Source organism: Ostrea edulis, chromosome 7, assembly GCF_947568905.1.
Source record: "Ostrea edulis chromosome 7, xbOstEdul1.1, whole genome shotgun sequence".
Classification (NCBI taxonomy): Eukaryota; Metazoa; Mollusca; class Bivalvia; order Ostreida; family Ostreidae; genus Ostrea; species Ostrea edulis.
The window spans coordinates 34,264,180-34,285,258 of record NC_079170.1 but is presented as its reverse complement, the minus strand read 5'-3'; the positions used below and the strand labels follow the sequence as shown (position 1 = coordinate 34,285,258).

Genomic DNA, 21,079 nt, shown 5'->3' with positions numbered 1-21,079 from the left:
TTTTTTCTTCTCATGTAGCTTTTGAATAAACTTCATATTGCTTGATAAGAATATAAATACATGTCAGCTAACAAAGGAACATAACTCGGGCCCATGGGAATTCCAACAGACTGTTGACATGCTCACCAAAGACTACGAAGATACTGTCAATGAGAAACTGCAGCATATTTATATATATCAATTTCTATTCCAATGATGGAAAAGCGAAATGTTTCCCTTCGTGAAAGGAAAGAACCGTTGTGGCCCCAATGTTACGCACACTGAAATCACAATAGTATTTTACATCTTACCTATTGAGGCTTATTTTGTGTTGACTTTTATTCAGAAACTTGGATCCAAGAGCTATCTTCATTTCTCATCGTGTTTCACTTAAAGACATCTTCCCGAGTCAAGGGTTTTTAATCCGCTCCGCTTCATTATATGAAGCGGAGCGCCGCTTCATTATATGAAGCGGAGCGGGTTAGGAATCCTTGACTTGGGAAGATGACTTGAGTTGGGGGGAGGGGGGGGGGGGGTACAAGGATATCTGAGATATATAATTATCATTGGTTATTGTTGATTCTATCATTTACATTATTTCAGATCTCCATTATTATTTCTAATTAATGTCAATTAAAGATATCATAAAATAGTATATACTCATTCGATATTCACCCCGGAAGAACGTAGATTTAAATATAATGTTCCATTTTTTCCTCTATAGTTTGTTGGATCTCAAACGATCAGGAAGTTACACGCCATGGCATACATCACGGAATGTTATAGATCTACCTTTATAATACTGATAATGAGTATGGGGTCTGATTTTAATCAGATTGAAACCACCCCCTCTTTGAAATTGGTACTCCATCACAATCCGGAATATTATAACTTCCGCATCGGATTTTAATATTAATTTCCTCATGTAATTTCCTGATTGAATTTTGAGCCCAGTTCTTTCTTTGTGACAAAATGTGACGATGTAGTCGTTGTTCCGCTGCCTCAGTGTGTGATTCAGGCAGTAAGTTAATTTATTAGCCCCTCTTCTTCACATTATTGAAGAAAACATGTTCGTTCTGGTCGTCTGATATCACACGTTTCTTGTCAAAATCAGCTGAGAGCTGTCGTATCTTGGATTCAGAGAGCTGTCAGAGTTTTTAGACCATATTTTTATTCCATTGACACCCTGTCAAGCATATCACTTTTTAAGGATTTAACGTTATAGAGTGGATAATGAATCTCAAATCTTGTAAGTTCTTTTTAAATTTTGCTAAAGAATTCATCAGCTGTTCATTAAATCATATTTAAACATGTCGCAGTCAGTATTGATCTGTGAAGTCAATGAAAATTGGAAACAAAGATTTACCCCAAAACACCCAAGAATACTCCAAAACACCCCAAAATATCATAGAACAGCACAGTAAACAACCAATATCGTTCATATATTAAAGAAAAATTGAATTTTTTAGTAAACATTTTAACCAATAAATAATTTAACCAATAGCATTTGGTGTAAAACAAACAATATGAATATTTCGTTAATTGATCAAAACAGTAAATTATTTGATGCCGCCGATTGCACAATCATGAGTCTTCTTTACTTTCGAATTGTGTTTATTTTACAATCTACTCATATCTGCTTTGCAATGGTCTCCAGTAATTAAAGTTTAATTGCTTTCCATTGATGTAATAATTTAGCCTATAATATCAATCATTGATTAAATATGAATTTTCAATTTTTTTTTTTAAATATCAGTTAAAATCTAAAAATCTAAATTTTTTTTTTTTTTTTTTTTTTTTTTTTTTTTTTTTTTTTTTTTTTTTTTTAGGATTTTATTTAAATATAAAATATACATTTATATGTCATGTGACTCTGATGATCAGGGAAAATTAACCATGTTATCGATCTTGAAATAACTCTTTATGTATATTGATACCATTTCAAATAATATACGGCGAAATTGTTCAGTTTTCTGCATAAATAACATAGTTTTAACCAATATTTTATTTTAAATTGTGTTTTTGGGTCTTTTCATTGTGTTTTGGGGTGTTCTTGGGTATTTTTGGGTGTTTTGGGGTAAATCTACAAGCCGATGAAAATCAATATGTCACTGAAAATTGATTTCATCAAAAAAATTTTTTTATGATATACAACATGTACAATGCATGCTTGAAATTCAGTTATATGATATGATATATATTCCAAATTAGGGCCCAAACGAGCCTAACACTCAACATACATGATTCAAATCACAAATACAGGACTAAATTTTTCTTACAAATATAATGTTATGCATACAAATAATATGTTTTACGGCGTGACCGTGTTTGAGGGCCAAGCAAACAAATTTTGGCATTAGTATCTATATCCATAACAGGACAAAAACAACCAGAAGTTAGCACGCGGACGGAGCTGTATCAAAGCATCCTAATTTTGGATATTTGATCCGCCTATATATTGAACGCGGGAAATATAACGCAATTGATGTAAACAGTACATTGTGATGTCATATTCAGCGTCGTTATTTAGCAAATTTACAAACATAGCGTTTGAACCACAACAACAAACATGGCGTTAATCGTGGAGTGATTATATTTTATTAAGAAAATAAGATTTACATGCTTTTACGAATTTTATGTAACATCTCAGACTGACGTGAACTAGGGTAGATGAGATTCAAAATGGAGAAATACATGTCCACGCGCAAATATTCGAATCAACGCCATTAGTACCAAAATTTTCAAGTTCCATAGGTATGGTTTAATTTTTCATTATTTTCCTATATTTTCCTTTTAAACATGTATATACGTGTTACCTATAGGGAGAGCGCCGCTCTCACGACCCTTTGGGCCGTGAGAGGGCTTCGCCCTCTATAATGTTATGTACACAGATATAATGTTCATATATGCAATGGACATACTCAAAATAGGGATTTCATATGCTGATTACAGATAGGGCTGAAACGATACGCCCCCTTCACAATATGATACGTATTGCAATACTTATGCCACGATTCAATATTTTCAATACGATACAATTTACAGAAGAAATCACCAATAACTTTGAAGAAAAATTTGATGACAAAAATTCACAGTCACAATTTTAAAAGGAAAATGTTCCCAAACCAAAGAACGGTAAGGTGCATGTTGGCTCTGTAGTTTAAACTGATTAAGTTCATTATTGTTTATGTCAGGCTCGAGGCTAACAACAGTCTGACAGTTATCGGACAACATTTTGTCCCTTGTGCATGTAAAAAATAATAAGTACAGGTCAAGCCCAATGTATTTACGGAACCTGATTTTTAAAAACGTATCGAACTGAAGATTGAGGCAATGAATCGAACATTGAATCGAGCATTTATATTGAGTCGTATCGATATTTCGGTGAATCGTTTCAGCCCTAATTACAGACTCCACTGAAATGGAAGTGCATATACAGTGAATTTACATGTCGCCTTACTTCGCCTTACTTCCTATATATATAGTAAACACACTGTACATGTGTCTTCTGACTAATAATACCATAAATGCATGTATTGCTTGACTTACTATGCAGTGAATATATGTTGCATGTAACACAATATCTTGTTAGTTATGATATGATGCAATGTCATGTTTGCATTATTTATTGACTTTATAATTTGCAGGAATACAAATGAAATGCAACAATATACAATTCATTCAATGAAAATTTTTGATGATGTAATTATGTCCCATACATACATGTTAATGGTGACAGTCTATTATGAAATTAACGTGTGGTTAATAATGACACCTATCTTGACTATATACGAGCCTTTCTACTAGCTCAGATTAGTGTGTTAACCTTTCAGTTGACTTGGTTGAAGACACAGAGACTTAATTGATCAAGTCTAAGAGAACTAGACTGTTTTGTCTTTGGTCCTGGGTTCAATTTACAGCAGTGGGAAACACTGTTTCTGGACATTATATTGATATAAAACAATTGTAGGGGACAAAAAAAAATCTTACAAGAATACATGTGTATGTAGGAAATTAAATCTTTTGCAGTACAACTTGGGGTAAAGAGCAGTGGCAGATCCAGAAGGGGGGGGGGAGGTACATGTAAAAGATAAATAAATAAGATAATGTATTTCGTATTTTGAGGGTAGAACCCTCCTTTGAAAACCAAAATTAATGGTAGATCCCCCCTTTTTTTCTCAAAGATTCCTGGATCTGCCCCTGATGAGTTAAGATTTAGTGACTGATTGGGGACCTGCAAGAAATACCAGGGAATAAGAATAGAAATAGGAATTCAATGATGTTCATACCCCTACATGAAGATACAGGGTTTATAAAGATTTACACAAAGTAGATAGTTACCAATAGGCTAGCCATAAAAGATCATAGTGTACATACAGTGTATATGAAGAAAAAAAAAAGAAAATATGTTTTTTACAGAAATGAAAAGAGGATTTGTATTTTGCAAAACTTTATTAACAATATCTATAAGGAATGGAAGAGAATACTGTATGTACTTAGTTTAGTGTATCCATAATTTGGTGCGGTCGGAGCTGATGCACAATTTAGCATGATCACGATTCAGCACTTTTTCTATGTATGATGATCGATAGATGAACAGAGAATTTCATATTTTAGCACAACTATACATTAGCAACCAAAGCTGCTAAAAATTTAACCCCACTAAGATCAGTACACGTACAGTATTTTATATTTTTCAAAATCCATCAATTATCACTTGCATTATTTTTATAACTGCTGAGCTTTTCAAAATTTGATCCCTCCCATATTTCATTTAAGACAGGTAGCACTTTACACTGATTTCCAAAAATAATCCGAGGAAATGGATGATCAGGAGATTTTTACTGAGAGCCATGCAAAGTCAATTCTTTCCACCATGAATATGCTGAGGAAAGATGGCACATTATGTGATGTGACCTTGAAGGTTCAAGGACAGAGTTTCCGGGCCCACAGAATTGTTTTGGCAGCCTGCAGTGATTATTTCTGTGCCATGTTTACAAATGAGGTCAGTGTTTCTTTTGTAACATTCTTTTATTACTTTGATGAGTAAAATACTGGCGTATGTGTAACCAAATCTAATGTAACATACATTATTATATAGATCAAATCTAGTGGAATATACTATATTATTTATACCAAATCAAGTGTTTTATACTATATTACATTCATTTAATTACATATATCAAATTTACCGTAGTGTATTATACCATATTATATATACCAAATCTAGTGGAGTATACTAATATTATATATTATATCAAATCTAGTGAATTATACTATAATATATATATCAAATCTAGTGTAATATACTATATTATATATATCAAATCTAGTGTAATATACTATATTATATATATCAAATCTAGTGTAATATGCTATATTATATCTATCAAATCTGTTGCTGTATACTATGTATATATATACCAAATGTACCATATTGTATATACCAAATCTAGCAATTTACTGTATTACATATATATCAAATCTAATGTATTATACTATATTATGTATATCAAATCTAGTAATATTCAATTTTAGATATTTACTAGTTATGCAGCAGCTGTAACATTTGCTCTGGAATTGTGAAATAAGGATGTATAATTATGCTGTTACAGTAAACATTGAAATGAGTAAGACCAGCTGTGTCCATGAAGTCTGAGAATCACATCTTTGTAGCTGTTACTTATTTACATACGTAAAGTTTGTGAATTTTGTTGTATTTATTCACATACGTAAAGTTTATGAATTTTGTTGTAGATGAGTGAGAAGTGTCAGTCTGTGATCGAACTCCACGAGGTTCCGGCTGGAATAATGGATGTTCTGTTGGACTTTGTGTATACAGAGACAGTCAATGTTGGTGTGGAGAATGTCCAGGAGCTTCTCCCGGCCGCCTGTCTTCTCCAGCTGACTGGTCAGTGTAATGATTAAAATGGTACAGTTTGATAAAAATTCGCCCCTGACCATTCACACAGTCTGATAAAAACTCGCCCTTGACTATTCACACAGTCTGATAAAAACTCGCCCCGGACTATTCACACAGTCTGATTAAAACTCGCCTCTGACTATTCACACAGTCTGATTAAAACTCGCCCCTGTCCATTCACATAGTCTGATTAAAACTCGCCCCTGACTATTCACACAGTCTGATAAAAACTCACCCCTGACTATTTACAGTCTGATTAAAACTCGTCCCTGACCATTCAAACAGTCTGATTAAAACTCGCCCTTGACTATTCACACAGTCTGATTAAAACTCGCCCCAGACTATTCACACAGTCTGATTAAAACTCGCCCCTGACCATTCACACAGTCTGATTAAAACTCGTCCCTGACTGTTCACACAGTCTGATTAAAACTCGCCATTGACCATTCACACAGTTTGATTAAAAGTCGTCCCTGACTATTCACACAGTCTGATTAAAACTCGCCATTGACCATTCACACAGTTTGATTAAAACTCACCCCTGACCATTCACACAGTCTGATTAAAACTCGCCCCTGACCATTCACACAGTCTGATTAAAACTCGTCCCTGACCATTCACACAGTCTGATTAAAACTCGTCCCTGACTGTTCACACAGTCTGATTAAAACTCGCCATTGACCATTCACACAGTTTGATTAAAAGTCGTCCCTGACTATTCACACAGTCTGATTAAAACTCGCCATTGACCATTCACACAGTTTGATTAAAACTCACCCCTGACCATTCACACAGTCTGATTAAAACTCGCCCCTGACCATTCACACAGTCTGATTAAAACTCGCCCCTGACCATTCACACAGTTGTCGGGCATAGTCAATACATATATAGCAGTATTTGTAAGCATGATTTAGTCAGGCATAGTCATTTGCAGTATTTTTAGAACATGATTTATTCAGGCATAGTCAGTACAGGTATTTTGGAGCATGATTCAGTCAGGCATATAGTCAATTGCAGTATTTAGGAACATGATTTAGTCAGTATTAGTATATTTGAGCATAGAATGATTGTTTTGGGAATGACCCAGGGGCACTTGCCAAACAGAATAATTAATGCAATCATGGTGATAAGTGCACTAATCACAGATATATGAATATCTATAGTCAAACGCTTGCATGCAGGTTAGCCCGGTATTACTGTCTACTGACAACATCTAGTTTTAGGTGTGAAGAAATGCTTGCTGTATGAGCTATATGATTTTGACAGTATATTTCAGTTGTGAGGAATGCTTGCTGTAAGAAATATAGAATTTTGATATGACGATATATTTTAGTATGACTGTAACATATGGTGGTATATTTCAGGTGTGAAGAATGCTTGCTGTTCATTCCTAGAGAAACAGCTGGACAGCAGCAACTGTCTTGGGATTAAGATTTTTGCTGAGCAGCACTCCTGCCAGGAACTATTTGATGCGGCGGAAGTTTTTGGTCTGAAGCACTTTGAGGAGGTCGTTATTCAGGAAGAATTCATGACTTTATCTCTCCAACAGGTGGAATCACTCTTCACCTGCAATGAAATTCAGGTGTGTTATGTATTCACCAATGATACTGATAAATGTTTCTTTCTAGTGGTGCTATCAAAATTGTAGACCTTACAGAATCATTCCAGATGTTACAATATAGCTCCAGGTATTGAAAATATATTTCTGGGTGTTTCAAAGTAGCTCCAGGTTATACAGAGTCACTCTGGGTTTGAGTTTCTCCAGATGTGAATTGCTCTGAGTGTTACAGACTAGCTCCAGGTGTTACAGACTAGCTCCAGGTGTTGCAGACTAGCTACAGGTGTTACAGACTAGCTACAGGTGTTACAGATTAGCTCCAGGTGTTACAGATTAACTCCAGGTGTTACAGACTAGCTCTGGGTGTTAAAGATTAGGTCCGGGTGTTACATTTTAGCTCCAGGTGTTACAGACTAGCTACAGGTGTTACAGACTAGCTACAGGTGTTACAGATTAGCTCCAGGTGTTACAGATTAGCTCCAGGTGTTACAGACTAGCTCTGGGTGTTACAGACTAGCTACAGGTGTTACAGATTAGCTCCAGGTGTTACAGACTAGCTCCAGGAGTTAAAGATTAGCTCTGGGTGTTACAGACTAGCTCCAGGTGTTACAGACTAGCTCCAGGTGTTACAGACTAGCTCCAGGTGTTAAAGATTAGCTCCAGGTGTTACAGACTAGCTCCAGGTGTTAAAGATTAGCTCCAGGTGTTACAGATTAGCTCCAGGTGTTACAGACTAGCTCTGGGTGTTACAGACTAGCTACAGGTGTTACAGATTAGCTCCAGGTGTTAAAGATTAGCTCCAGGTGTTACAGATTAGCTCCAGGTGTTACAGACTAGCTCCAGGTGTTACAGATTAGCTCCAGGTGTTACAGACTAGCTCCAGGTGTTACAGACTAGCTCCGGGTGTTACAGATTAGCTCTAGATGTTTCAGAGTCACTCCAGATGTGAATTACTCCAAATGTGAGTTACTGCAGATGTGAGTTACTCCAGATTTGAATTACTCCAAATGTGAGTTACTCCAGATGTGAGTTACTCTATATGTGAGTTACTCCAGATCTGAGTTACTCCAGATGTGAGTCACTCGAGATGTTACATAGTCACTCCAGATGTGAGTTACTCTAGATGTTATTCCAGATGTGAGTTACTCCAGATGTGAGTCACTCCAGATGTGAGTCACTCCAGATGTGAGTAGCTCAGAGTGACATTACAAGAGTAGAAAGATTGCAGGAGGACTGAGATGTAGTTATGATATTAAACTATGTGTAATTTTTCTATTACAATGTATGTCTACAATGACAGGAATTAGATTAGAAACTTATAAACCCCATCTGCTCAACCATTCTGTAGATGTTCTGTAAAGAGTATATATTTCAGTAATTTGTAGCGGGAAGACATTAAAGTGTAAATAGTGTGTCTGATTTGTTACGGATTAATGTGCATATTTCTTCTTTTTTTTTGAAGGAGAAAACTAGTAATAAAGTGCTGAGTGTAGACCATGATATACACACTTTTTTCATGAATTGAAATAGATTAGCACTAATGTCCACAACTTTGTACTCTACCTACATGGGGTTGTGACTGTTAAACATTTACAGACGTTGTGCGGTCTGAATTATCTGACTAGGGATTAGCCCGTTGCGATTGACTGTTGTCCTAACTGCAGCTTAGACTGTTAGATTGTGCTGCTGTTTTCATTTTTGTGAATCTAAGCTGTGTTAAGGGCCATGGGGTGTTTTATTCACATTTACATACATTTTAAGTTAACTCGGAAGAGCCCGTGTTTTATTCACATTTACATACATTTTAGGTTAACTCTGAGGAGCCTGTGTTTTATTCACATTTACATATATTTTAGGTTAACTTGGAGGAGCCTGTGTTTTATTCACATTTACATACATTTTAGGATAACTCGGAGGAGCCTGTGTTTTATTCACATTTACATACATTTTAGGATAACTCGGAGGAGCCTGTGTTTTATTCACATTTACATACATGTTAGGTTAACTCGGAGTAGCCTGTGTTTTATTTACATTTTAGGTTAACTCGGAGGAGACCGTGTTTTATTCACATTTACATACATTTTAGGTTAACATGGAGGAGACTGTGTTTTATTCACATTTACATACATGTTAGGTTAACTCGGAGGAGCCTGTGTTTTATTCACATTTACATACATTTTAGGTTAACTCGGAGTAGCCTGTATTTTATTCACATTTACATACATTTTAGGATAACTCGGAGGAGCCTGTGTTTTATTCACATTTACATACATTTTAGGTTAACTCGGAGTAGCCTGTGCTTTATTCACATTTACATACATGTTAGGTTAACTCAGAGTAGCCTGTGTTTTATTCACATTTACATACATTTTAGGTTAACTCGGAGGAGACCGTGTTTTATTCACATTTACATACATTTCAGGTTAACATGGAGGAGACTGTGTTTTATTCACATTTACATACGTGTTAGGTTAACTTGGAGGAGCCTGTGTTTTATTCACATTTACATACATTTTAGGTTAACTCGGAGGAGACCGTGTTTTATTCACATTTACATACATTTTAGGTTAACATGGAGGAGACCGTGTTTTATTCACATTTACATACATTTTAGGTTAACTTGGAGGAGCCTGTGTTTTATTCACATTTACATACATTTTAGGTTAATGTGGAGGAGACTGTGTTTTATTCACATTTACATACATTTTAGGTTAACTCGGAGGAGCCTGTGTATGAAGCAGTAATCAACTGGGTTAAATACGACCCAGAGAAGAGGAAGAACCAGTTACCACGGTTATTGCAACATATCCGCCTCCCATTGTTGTCGGCCAAGTTTATCACCGACGTTTTGGATGAGGAGGTTTGAGCATTGCCTACAGGGATTTCTTTTTGAAGTCATAATTTCTTGAAAAAAAAATCTCCTAAAATGTTTTTATCAAATTGTTTGTATTCAAACTGAATAAGGTTGGTAACATTTGGTCATGGAGAGTTTTGTTCTTTTTCATAGTCATTCATATTGTGGATAGCATTTAAATGTAGTGGATATGTTTGGTCATTGACAGCCATTGATCAGACAGAGCCATGACTGTCGAGATCTCGTGGATGAAGCCAAGAAGTTCCACCTACGTCCAGATCTCCGCACGCAAATGAACGGTCCACGAATGGCACCCAGAGTGGGTAAGGGCTATTTTGTTTGCATTATGGAAAAACAAATTATTTGCTTCCATTGTTTTTAAATCCAACCCACCTTAATCAAATACCCTATGATTTAAACAAATTGGGTATTTGATGTACAACTTAATTTATGATCTTTTTTTGTCATTTTATTTTGTTACTTTTAGAAGTATAAGTTAGATGTCAATTTTGAAATGTCTTTTGCAAATTTTGAAAATTTTGTACAGTGAAACATCAAAGGTTTATACTCTGCATAACGATCCCCTCTCCTAAAGGTATGGGTGACCTATATATACAGTTGAACTTAGGTGTCTCGAACACCAATATTTCGAATACCATGAATATGTTGAAGTGATTCGGAAGTCCCAACCGCTTATTCTTAATAAGATTTTACCCTCAACATCTCGAATTCTCGGATATTTCGAAGTTTTTCTGTCGGTCCCATCGAGTTTGTAATATCGAGGTTTCTGCTACAGATACAGATGGCCTATGTATACAATGTATGATCCCCTCTACTACAGGTACGGATGACCTATATATATATATGATCCCCTCTCCTACAGGTACGGATGACCTATATATATGATCCCCTCTCCTACAGGTATGGATGACCTATATATATATGATCCCCTCTCCTACAGGTACAGATGACCTGCTTGTGGTTCTGGGAGGCTTTGGCTCCCATCAGAACATGGTGGACGTGGTAGAGCGATTCGACCCCAAACTTCAGAGCTGGAGCCGGTTACCAGTAGGTGATATATGAAGGGAATGTTAGAGAAATCGAGTATCAGATTTGTTGAGAACCAGTTTAATTGTTGACTGTGGTGATGTATAAACACAACAGACACAGGTAGAACCTTGGGTTTTCAACAAGTCGGGGGCCAGGGCTGGAGTTCCATTTACCGGGTTGTTTGAAGTCTTTGAATGTGATTAGACAGGATAAAAAGCACTTACAATATAGACAAAAACACCATAGAATTTTTCATTTTTTTAGTTTTGTATGTGAGATAGATATGATACAAGTTCTAAAGATTGGAAGGATAAATTATCAGCTCTGTATTATTGTGTAAGAATGTATAGCTCTTTTTCAAATTCTTGCTTAAATTTGAGAACTTGATCTTGTAGAATTTGTCGAAACGTCGTCGCTATGTGGCTGCAGCCTCGGTGGAGAATAGAGTGTATGTGATTGGTGGATACGATGGCCAATCAAGACTGTGTATGGTAGAATGTTTGGATCTGTCGGCCGAGGAACCGTCATGGCAGCAGGTGGAGCCAATGTCACAGAGACGGGGGCTAGCTGGGGTCTGTGTATACAAAGGTAAACATCCTACAGCCCACATCTTACCGTCTATAATCTACATCCTACAGCCCACATCTTAGTCTATAACCCACATCCTACAGCCCACATCTTACAGTCTATAACAGTGCTCCAAGTTGCGAGTAAAACGGTCGCATTTGTGACCAGAAAATCAATTTTGTGACTAGAGATTATAATTAAGTCGCATTTTCGCGAGTGAAGAAAATTTGGGCAACCAGAAAAATTTTAGAATCGGGATCGGAAGTCTAAATAAATATTTTTCAGTCTCGGTCAAAACAATCAAGATGGCGGGAAAACGAGGTTTAGAGCACTTTGGATTTATCAGTAGTAAAAAACAGAAGCCTCGGCCTAGTACATGTAACAAAGAAATTCAAGAATCACACGGGGAAAGTTCTGCATCAAAAGATGGTGTAGCAGTGTCTAAAGAGAAATACAAAAAGTAAAGGAAGAACCCCAGTTCTGAAATGGCGGAGGGAATTTTCGTGATGGCAAAATGTTTTGCAGAATTTGTGAGGCCATTTAGACAGCAACGTCCACCATTTCTGGACATCCATTGTCCTATTTCGCTACGACTGAGTGTACATCTTTCAAACATGGAAGTGTGACTATTCACGGTAACAGTAAGAGACATGTCGTTGTCCGTGACTGCATTATTAGCAGTAAGTCGAGCGGGGCAACTGTTACTGTTAATTTTCAAAGACAATCAAACTCGGGATGTAGTGTTCTTATTGATGCTGGTACTAATTGTTCAGCAAAAGATCCAACAAAACTAGGAGCTCTTATTCGCATAACATGATAAGCAGTGAAGGCCCACTTATTGATAACTTTAAAGCAAATCCTTGTGTGAAACGCTGGGTTTTCTTCCCCAGAAGTGTACTGTAAAATATACAGGATGGCCCAATGCAATACAACTTTTGCCAGAGTAAATACTTGACTTGTTAGCATCCAGCATATTTCACAGTACATTTTTATTCAGTTTAAAAATAAAACAAACAAAATGTATACATGGTTGTTGATTTGTTACTTGAAAGATATTCATATTCAAAAAAACAAAACCTTGTAAGTCTTATATTTACAAAATCTTTTACTATGGCGAGTAGAAATTTTGAACATGGCGACTAGAAATTTTAAAATGGCGGCCAGAAATATTTTTAGGTCGCCATTTTGCGACCTGATAGCAGATGCGACTTGGAGCACTGTATAAGCCACATCCTACAGCCCACATCTTACAGTTTATAATCCACATCCAACAGCCCACATCTTACAGTCTATAATCCACATCCTACAGCCTACATCTTAGTCTATAACCCACATCCTACAGCTCACATCTTACAGTCTATAACGCACATCCTACAGCCCATATCTTACAGTCTATAGCCCACATCTTACAGTCTATAACCCACATCCTACAGCTCACATCTTACAGTCTATAACGCACATCCTACAGCCCATATCTTACAGTCTATAGCCCACATCTTACAGTCTATAACCTACATCCTACAGCCCACATCTTACAGTCTATAACCCACATCCTACAGTCTATAATCCACATCCTACAGCCCACATCCTACAGTCTATAATCCACATCTTACAGTCTATATTCCACATTCTACAGTCTATAACCCACATCTTACAGTCTATAAGCCACATCCTACAGCCCACATCTTACAGTCTATAATCCACATCCTACAGCCCAAATCTTACAGTCTATAACCCACATCCTACAGCCCATATCTTACAGTGTATAATCCACATCCTACAGCCCATATCTTACAGTCTATAACCCACATCCGACAGTCCACATCTTACAGTCTATAACCCACATCCTACAGCGCACATCTTACAGTTTATAACCCACATCCTACATCTTACAGTCTATAATTCACATCCTACATCCTACATCTTACAGTCTATAACCCACATCTTACAGTCTATAACCCACATCTTACAGTTTATAACCCACATCTTACAGTCTATAACCCACATCTTACAGTCTATAACCCACATCCTACAGCCCACATCTTAAAGTCTATAACCCACATCTTACAGTCTATAACCCACATCTTACAGTCTATAACCTACATCTTACAGTCTATAACCCACATCCTACAGCCCACATCTTACAGTCTATAATTCACATCCTACAGCCCACATCTTACAGTCTATAACCCACATCCTACAGCCCACATCTTACAGTCTATAATTCACATCCTACAGCCCACATTTTACAGTCTATAACCCACATCCTACAGCCCACATCTTACAGTCTATAACCCACATCTTACAGTCTATAACCCACATCTTACAGTCCATAACCCACATCTTACAGTCTATAACCCACATCTTACAGTCTATAATCCACATCCTACATCTTACAGTCTATAACCCACATCCTACAGCCCACATCTTAAAGTCTATAACCCATATCTTACAGTCTATAACCCACATCTTACAGTCTATAACCTACATCTTACAGTCTATAACCTACATCCTACAGCCCACATCTTACAGTCTATAACCCACATCCTACAGCCCACATCTTAAAGTCTATAACCCACATCTTACAGTCTATAACCCACATCTTACAGTCTATAACCTACATCTTACAGTCTATAATCCACATCCTACATCTTACAGTCTATAAGCCACATCCTACAGCCCACATCTTACAGTCTATAATCCACATCCTACAGCCCACATCTTACAGTCTATAAGCCACATCCTACAGCCCACATCTTACAGTCTATAATTCACATCCTACAGCCCACATCTTACAGTCTATAAACCACATCCTACAGCCCATATCTTACAGTGTATAATCCACATCCTACAGCCCATATCTTACAGTCTATAACCCACATCCGACAGTCCACATCTTACAGTCTATAATCCACATCCTACAGCCTACATCTTACAGTCTATAACCCACATCCTACAGCGCACATCTTACAGTCTATAACCCACATCCTACATCTTACAGTCTATAATTCACATCCTACATCCTACATCTTACAGTCTATAATCCACATCTTACAGTCTATAACCCACATCTTACAGTCTATAACCCACATCCTGCCCACATCTTAAAGTCTATAACCCACATCTTACAGTCTATAACCCACATCTTACAGTCTATAACCTACATCTTACAGTCTATAAGCCACATCCTACAGCCCACATCTTACAGTCTATAATTCACATCCTACAGCCCACATCTTACAGTCTATAACCCACATCCTACAGCCCACATCTTACAGTCTATAATTCACATCCTACAGCCCACATCTTACAGTCTATAACCCACATCCTATAGCCCACATCTTACAGTCTATAACCCACATCTTACAGTCTATAACCCACATCTTACAGTCCATAACCCACATCTTACAGTATGTAACCCACATCCTACAGCCCACATCTTACAGTCTATAATCCACATCCTACATCTTACAGTCTATAACCCACATCCTATAGCCCACATCTTAAAGTCTATAACCCACATCTTACAGTCTATAACCCACATCTTACAGTCTATAACCTACATCCTACAGCCCACATTTTACAGTCTATAACCCACATCCTACAGCCCACATCTTACAGTCTATAACCCACATCTTACAGTCTATAACCCACATCTTACAGTCTATAACCTACATCTTACAGTCTATAATCCACATCCTACATCTTACAGTCTATAACCCACATCCTACAGCCCACATCTTACAGTCTATAATCCACATCCTACAGCCTACATCTTACAGTCTATAACCCACATCTTACAGTCTATAAACAACATCCTACAGCCCACATCTTACAGTCTATAACCCACATCTTACAGTCTATAACCCACATCCTACAGCCCACATCTTACAGTCTATAATCCACATCCTACAGCCCACATCTTACAGTCTATAACCCACATCCTACAGCCCACATCTTACAGTCTATAACCCACATCCTACAGCCCACATCTTACAGTCTATAATCCACATCCTACAGCCCACATCTTGCAGTCTATAACCCACATCTTACAGTCTATAGCCCACATCTTACAGTCTATAACCCACATCTTACAGTCTATAACCCACATCCTACAACCCATATTTTACAGTCCATAACCCACATCTTACAGTCTATATCCTACAGCCCACATCTTACAATCTATAACCTACATCCTACAGCCCACATCTTACAGTCTATAATCTACATCTTACAGTCTATAGCCCACATCTTACATTCTATAACCCACATCCTACAGCCTACATCTTAGTCTATAACCCACATCTTACAGTCTATAACCCACATCCTACAGCCCACATCCTGCAGTTTAAAACCTACAGCCCACATCAAACATCCCACAGCCCACATCCTACCCCCCCCCCCCCCACATCATACAGCCTATATCAACTCCACAGACAAATATTACACCCTTCTTTTCACCCAACATCTACTCCGTATAAATGCATAAGACACACTTCCAACCACCAACATGAAACACAGAAGGAGGTTTGTCTCAGAAGGGGGGGGGGGGGGGAATTAAACAGGGTCAGTGATCCCCCGCCCCTTACCTGCAACACACACACACATTGGACTTAGTACACATGTTTGCAGACTTGTGCACAAGAAGACTGGCACCAGCTTTTTTGTTGTAGGAATTTGATTTGATTCTTGTTATGTAGGTGCTTAGAAACTTGACTAAAATTATGTAAGTATACAATGTTAATTGACAACTTTTTTCGTATATACAGTCTTAGTAATAGTTTATATTGTACTCTCTCTCAGTAATTACACGATGCAATAGACATTCTGTATTGAAGTCCATATACTCTTTAAATTTCTTAATAAGAATAGAAATTATAGAAAATGATGTTCTACTTTGATGCTGATGTCTTTAGCATAGTATGCATATTATATACAAAATAAGTACCTATAGTACAACTTAAGCTGTACAACATACATTATATATCCAACTGCCTTTCCTGATGGTATCATGCAAGGTGAAGATAACGAACAGTGATCAATCTCATAACTCCTACAAGCAATACAAAATAGATAGTTGGGCAAACATGGACCCCTGGACACACCAGAGGTGGGATCAGGTGCCTAGGAGGAGTAAGCATCCCCTGTTGACTGGTCACACCCGCCGTGAGCCCCATAAGTGATATGATTTTGTGAGGTTTTGTTGATTTGATATTCACACTTGTTCATCATCAGTTTTGAAATAGATTTTAGATTGCTACAAAATCTTTAACCAGTGTAGTTAATCGTATTCTACGGTGTAGTTAATCGTATTAAAGACAGGTAAGATGTATAATTTAGAATGCTATGACCTGTAGTAAACTTTACGACTATAAAATTAATCCTTCGTAGGTGAGATTTATGTGTGTGAATTCTATGACCTCCTGCAAACTTTACTGTAAATCCTCTGTAGGTGAGATTTACGTGTGTGGAGGATTCGATGGCTACAGTCGACACACCAGCATGGAACGTTACAGCCCCGCGGATGATCATTGGACTACTCTCAGTGGCATGGCAGTAGGTAGGGAGGGGGCGGGGCTGGTAGTGGCTGGTGACAAAATCTACTGCATTGGGGGCTACGATGGTATCAATCTCCTGGACTCCGCGGAGAGATATTGTCCGGTGACCGAGCAGTGGGAAACCATTGTTCCCATGACAACTAGACGATCAGGTGGGTTTGACTTGTAGTATTCAATGAAGATGTTTTATTTAGTGATATATTTTGTTTGTTATTCTGATTATGTTTTAACTTTGTGGCAGTGAAAACTAATATATCTGAGAATGCCTGAGTATATATGAAAATAGGTTTTGGAGTTAAAAAAATGTGGGTGTCATGTTTTAGAAGCAGTTTTGAATTTATTTAGGAAAATATCCAGTTCTTACAGATTCCAAAAATAAAAAAAGATTATTTCCAAGTTATCAGCTCTTTCACTGTTCTCACATAAAACAAACACTCGAACAAATTATGTTCATGAAATTGACGTAATAGTACAACTTCAAACCCATACGTTTGTCTGAGCCAAAGTTGCACGACTCTTAGAAATGCTGCTACATATAAAAATGTTGTAGTCATTTGTTTGTTGAATGAATTTCAAGTGAACCAGTTTCTGTTGAATGAATTAAAGTGAACTAGTTTCTGTTGGATGAATTAAAGTGAACCAGTTTCTGTTGAATGAATTAGAGTGAACTAGTTTCTGTTGAATAGATTAAAGTGAACCAGTTTCAGTTGAATGAATTAAAGTGAACTAGTTTCTGTTGGATGAATTAAAGTGAACCAGTTTCTGTTGAATAAATTAAAGTGAACCAGTTTCTGTTGAATGATTTAAAGTGAACTAGTTTCTGTTGAATGAATTAAAGTGAACCAGTTTTTGTTGAATGTGTTAAATGAGAGCTTATGACCTGTGTTTAGGGGCTGGAGTTGCAGTGACCAATGACCTAATTTATGTGTGTGGTGGTTATGATGGTACTGACCATCTGGCCAGTGTGGAGTGCTTTAACATTCACACCCAACACTGGACCCACATACAGAGTATGGTGGTGCCGCGGTGCTACGTGGGGGCGTGTGTACTGAGGGGGTACTTATATGTGGTAGCTGGGTAAGTCGTTTTACTTTTTTTTACTCATAAAACTTTCATGCAGCCAGAATTTGTCGGTTTAAAAGGAATACAGAATTAGATACGCTATCAATCTGTGTGTTGCTGAGTTAATTTAAACCTTTATCACATTCATGAGGAAATGGTAATAGATATCAAAGGCAAAAACATTGGAAATGTTAATATATATTAAAAAACTTCCATATACAACTTGCCCATATGTGCATGATAGTTCGCCCTTGTGTATAGGTCATTGAATTAGTTATCTGATAATTCACGATAATATCTCCACAGATACGATGGAAACACTCTTCTGAACACTATCGAAAAGTTCGACCCCACAACAGGAAACTGGGAAATCCTGGATGTTGCTATGACAACCCATCGCTGTGATGCGGGTGTAACAGTGGTCAGGAGATGACAAAACGTGTAACCATGGGAACGGTGTATCCCCCTTAGATGTCCTCGTCAGCGACGTCTGCTTCTCTTGGTTGTCTTCTGCTGTGATTGCTGCACGTCATTAGCTTGTGTTCACTGTTACGATCAGTGCCACCATCACTGCTGTATTGTGTATGCTGATTGTGACAGGGTCTTAATTTTCATTATTTTAGTGGCACAGACATAGCCATGAGTCAGATCTTCAGGAACTGAGGAAAATCCAAGCACTGTAAAGGAGGACAACTCTGCCACGAAATCCAGTTTCCAGGAATGCGCTTATTTTCTCAAATTACAAATATAGTGTCTACATAAAAAAAGTACTCTCGTGATCAGTGGTGATCAACACTATGTAGAGCTGTTCAAGGGAATTCGGAGATTTTGTAACACATAGAGGGCAGATGTGTAAAGGAGAATTTGTTGTATATATATAATATTATACAAAGGGCAAGTGTGCAAGAATATAAAACTATTATACAGACTAAACAATATGAACATCATGCAGTTTATCAATTAATGTTTATGTAATTGTGCTGTTTATGTAACTATATTTTCCCTATCAACTTTGTTATAGAGTTTAAGTTCGTATGTCAATGATGCTTAAATCGGTTGGTAGTGCTTAGCATGGTGTTAAACCATGAGCCGAGTGATGCCACATGTCAATTGCCAAAACATTGAAAACAGCAGATGTCAATTTTCCTTGATCAAACATATTTGTTGTTACAGCAAAAGATATTAAAACAAAAATGAAAGCGAACAGTAAATTTTCTAAAATATTGATTTACCCATAAGAAACAAGCTTCGTTCTTTTTACATTTATCAAAAATCATGTGACCTCCTGTCTTCGCTGTTCCATTTACTGTTCTTACTTTATGTAACATGGTTGTACACGTAAATGCATACATGTATATATCAGAGACCTAAAAACATAGTCTACAATCAGTTGAACTAGTGTGGATGTAAGTGTAAACGATGAAGTGTGTTTTTGTTGTCATTATTAGGGGGAGATTATGGTCACTAGCTTACACAAGTCATATATACAGGGCTCAACATTAACTTTTTTTCCTACTTGTCCATTCGGACAAGAGACAAAGATATTTACTTGTCCGAACTTCAACTTCACTTGTCTGGAATTTTTTTTAAAAAGGATATATCGTCAACTTGAAAACTGTATTTAATTTACTTAATATATAGTCTATTCTTATACCTGCTTGATTGATTTTTTTTTTATCTTATTCTCTTGATAAAAACAACAAATTTATAAAACAAAATTTTATCTGGACTTCCCATCTTGAATCAATGACTTCGTAAGATCCATGGATGCATTCTCTCACCAGAGAGCGCGCTACATTGTGAAGCGTAGCATAACGCTCTCTGGTAAGAGATTGCAATGGGTGATTGAAAGTAGTACGCATTAAGTGAACACCAATCCCGATTGAGTTTAACTCAACTAGTTTACATAGCAATCGAAGTTCATTTTCCATGCATTATACATGTACTTCCGACTCTTAACTACCGATAAACTTTTCACAAAATTGTTTGGAGACTTCTTTACATAAAAAAGCACTTGTCCAATCGGACAAGTGCCCATCACTATTCACTTGTCCGAAATGTTTTTCCACTGGTACCGGACAAGCGGACAAACGTAAATGTTGACCCCTGATATATCATTTCTCCACAATACTGGTATCCGTCACACCTTCAGTAATAACAACAAAACCAGGCTTCGTTGTTTAGGTCATCTTTACTAGTGAAGGGTGATGATACGCAGTGTTTCTCTTTCATCCTTAGAAGAAATAGCCGACGAAGTGAAAACTTTGATGTAGCCATCTGATTGGCTGTGCTGCTTGGCGTTCACATGGATTTTACTAATTGACGCTTTATGGATAAATCAATTCCTATAGAAAAGTAATGAAAAGAAGGAGAAACAACGTGTAGAGTCATCGTTGGCTAGCGAAGATTTGTTTAAGTGATCTGTTCTTGTTCAGACAATATATTTAAGGTGCTGTTATGTATAAAGCTGTCTTCAAGATATTTGATGTTATGTGGACAAACTTTACATTAAAATGTTGCGCACGTCT

At 37.1% G+C, this 21,079-nt stretch overlaps 1 protein-coding gene across 7 annotated transcripts; it reads left to right on the top strand.

The window, feature by feature from the left end:
* Positions 1-897: 897 nt before the first annotated feature.
* LOC125655449 (kelch-like protein 12) lies at positions 898-21,079 on the top strand. 7 transcript variants are annotated; one of them, XM_048885747.2, is made up of 12 exons: positions 908-1,000; positions 3,025-3,114; positions 4,763-4,984; positions 5,737-5,890; positions 7,267-7,484; positions 10,171-10,320; positions 10,523-10,637; positions 11,276-11,382; positions 11,760-11,952; positions 17,384-17,641; positions 18,380-18,566; positions 18,858-21,079. In XM_048885747.2, exons 3-12 carry the CDS (start codon positions 4,802-4,804, stop codon positions 18,982-18,984), a joined length of 1,692 nt encoding a protein of 563 aa, XP_048741704.2. In that variant the 5' UTR covers positions 908-1,000; positions 3,025-3,114; positions 4,763-4,801; the 3' UTR covers positions 18,985-21,079. The 7 variants fall into 7 exon arrangements, with proteins under 7 accessions (XP_048741706.1, XP_048741708.1, XP_048741705.2 ...); XM_056144091.1 differs by having other exon boundaries at positions 4,759-4,984; XM_048885745.2 differs by having other exon boundaries at positions 910-1,228.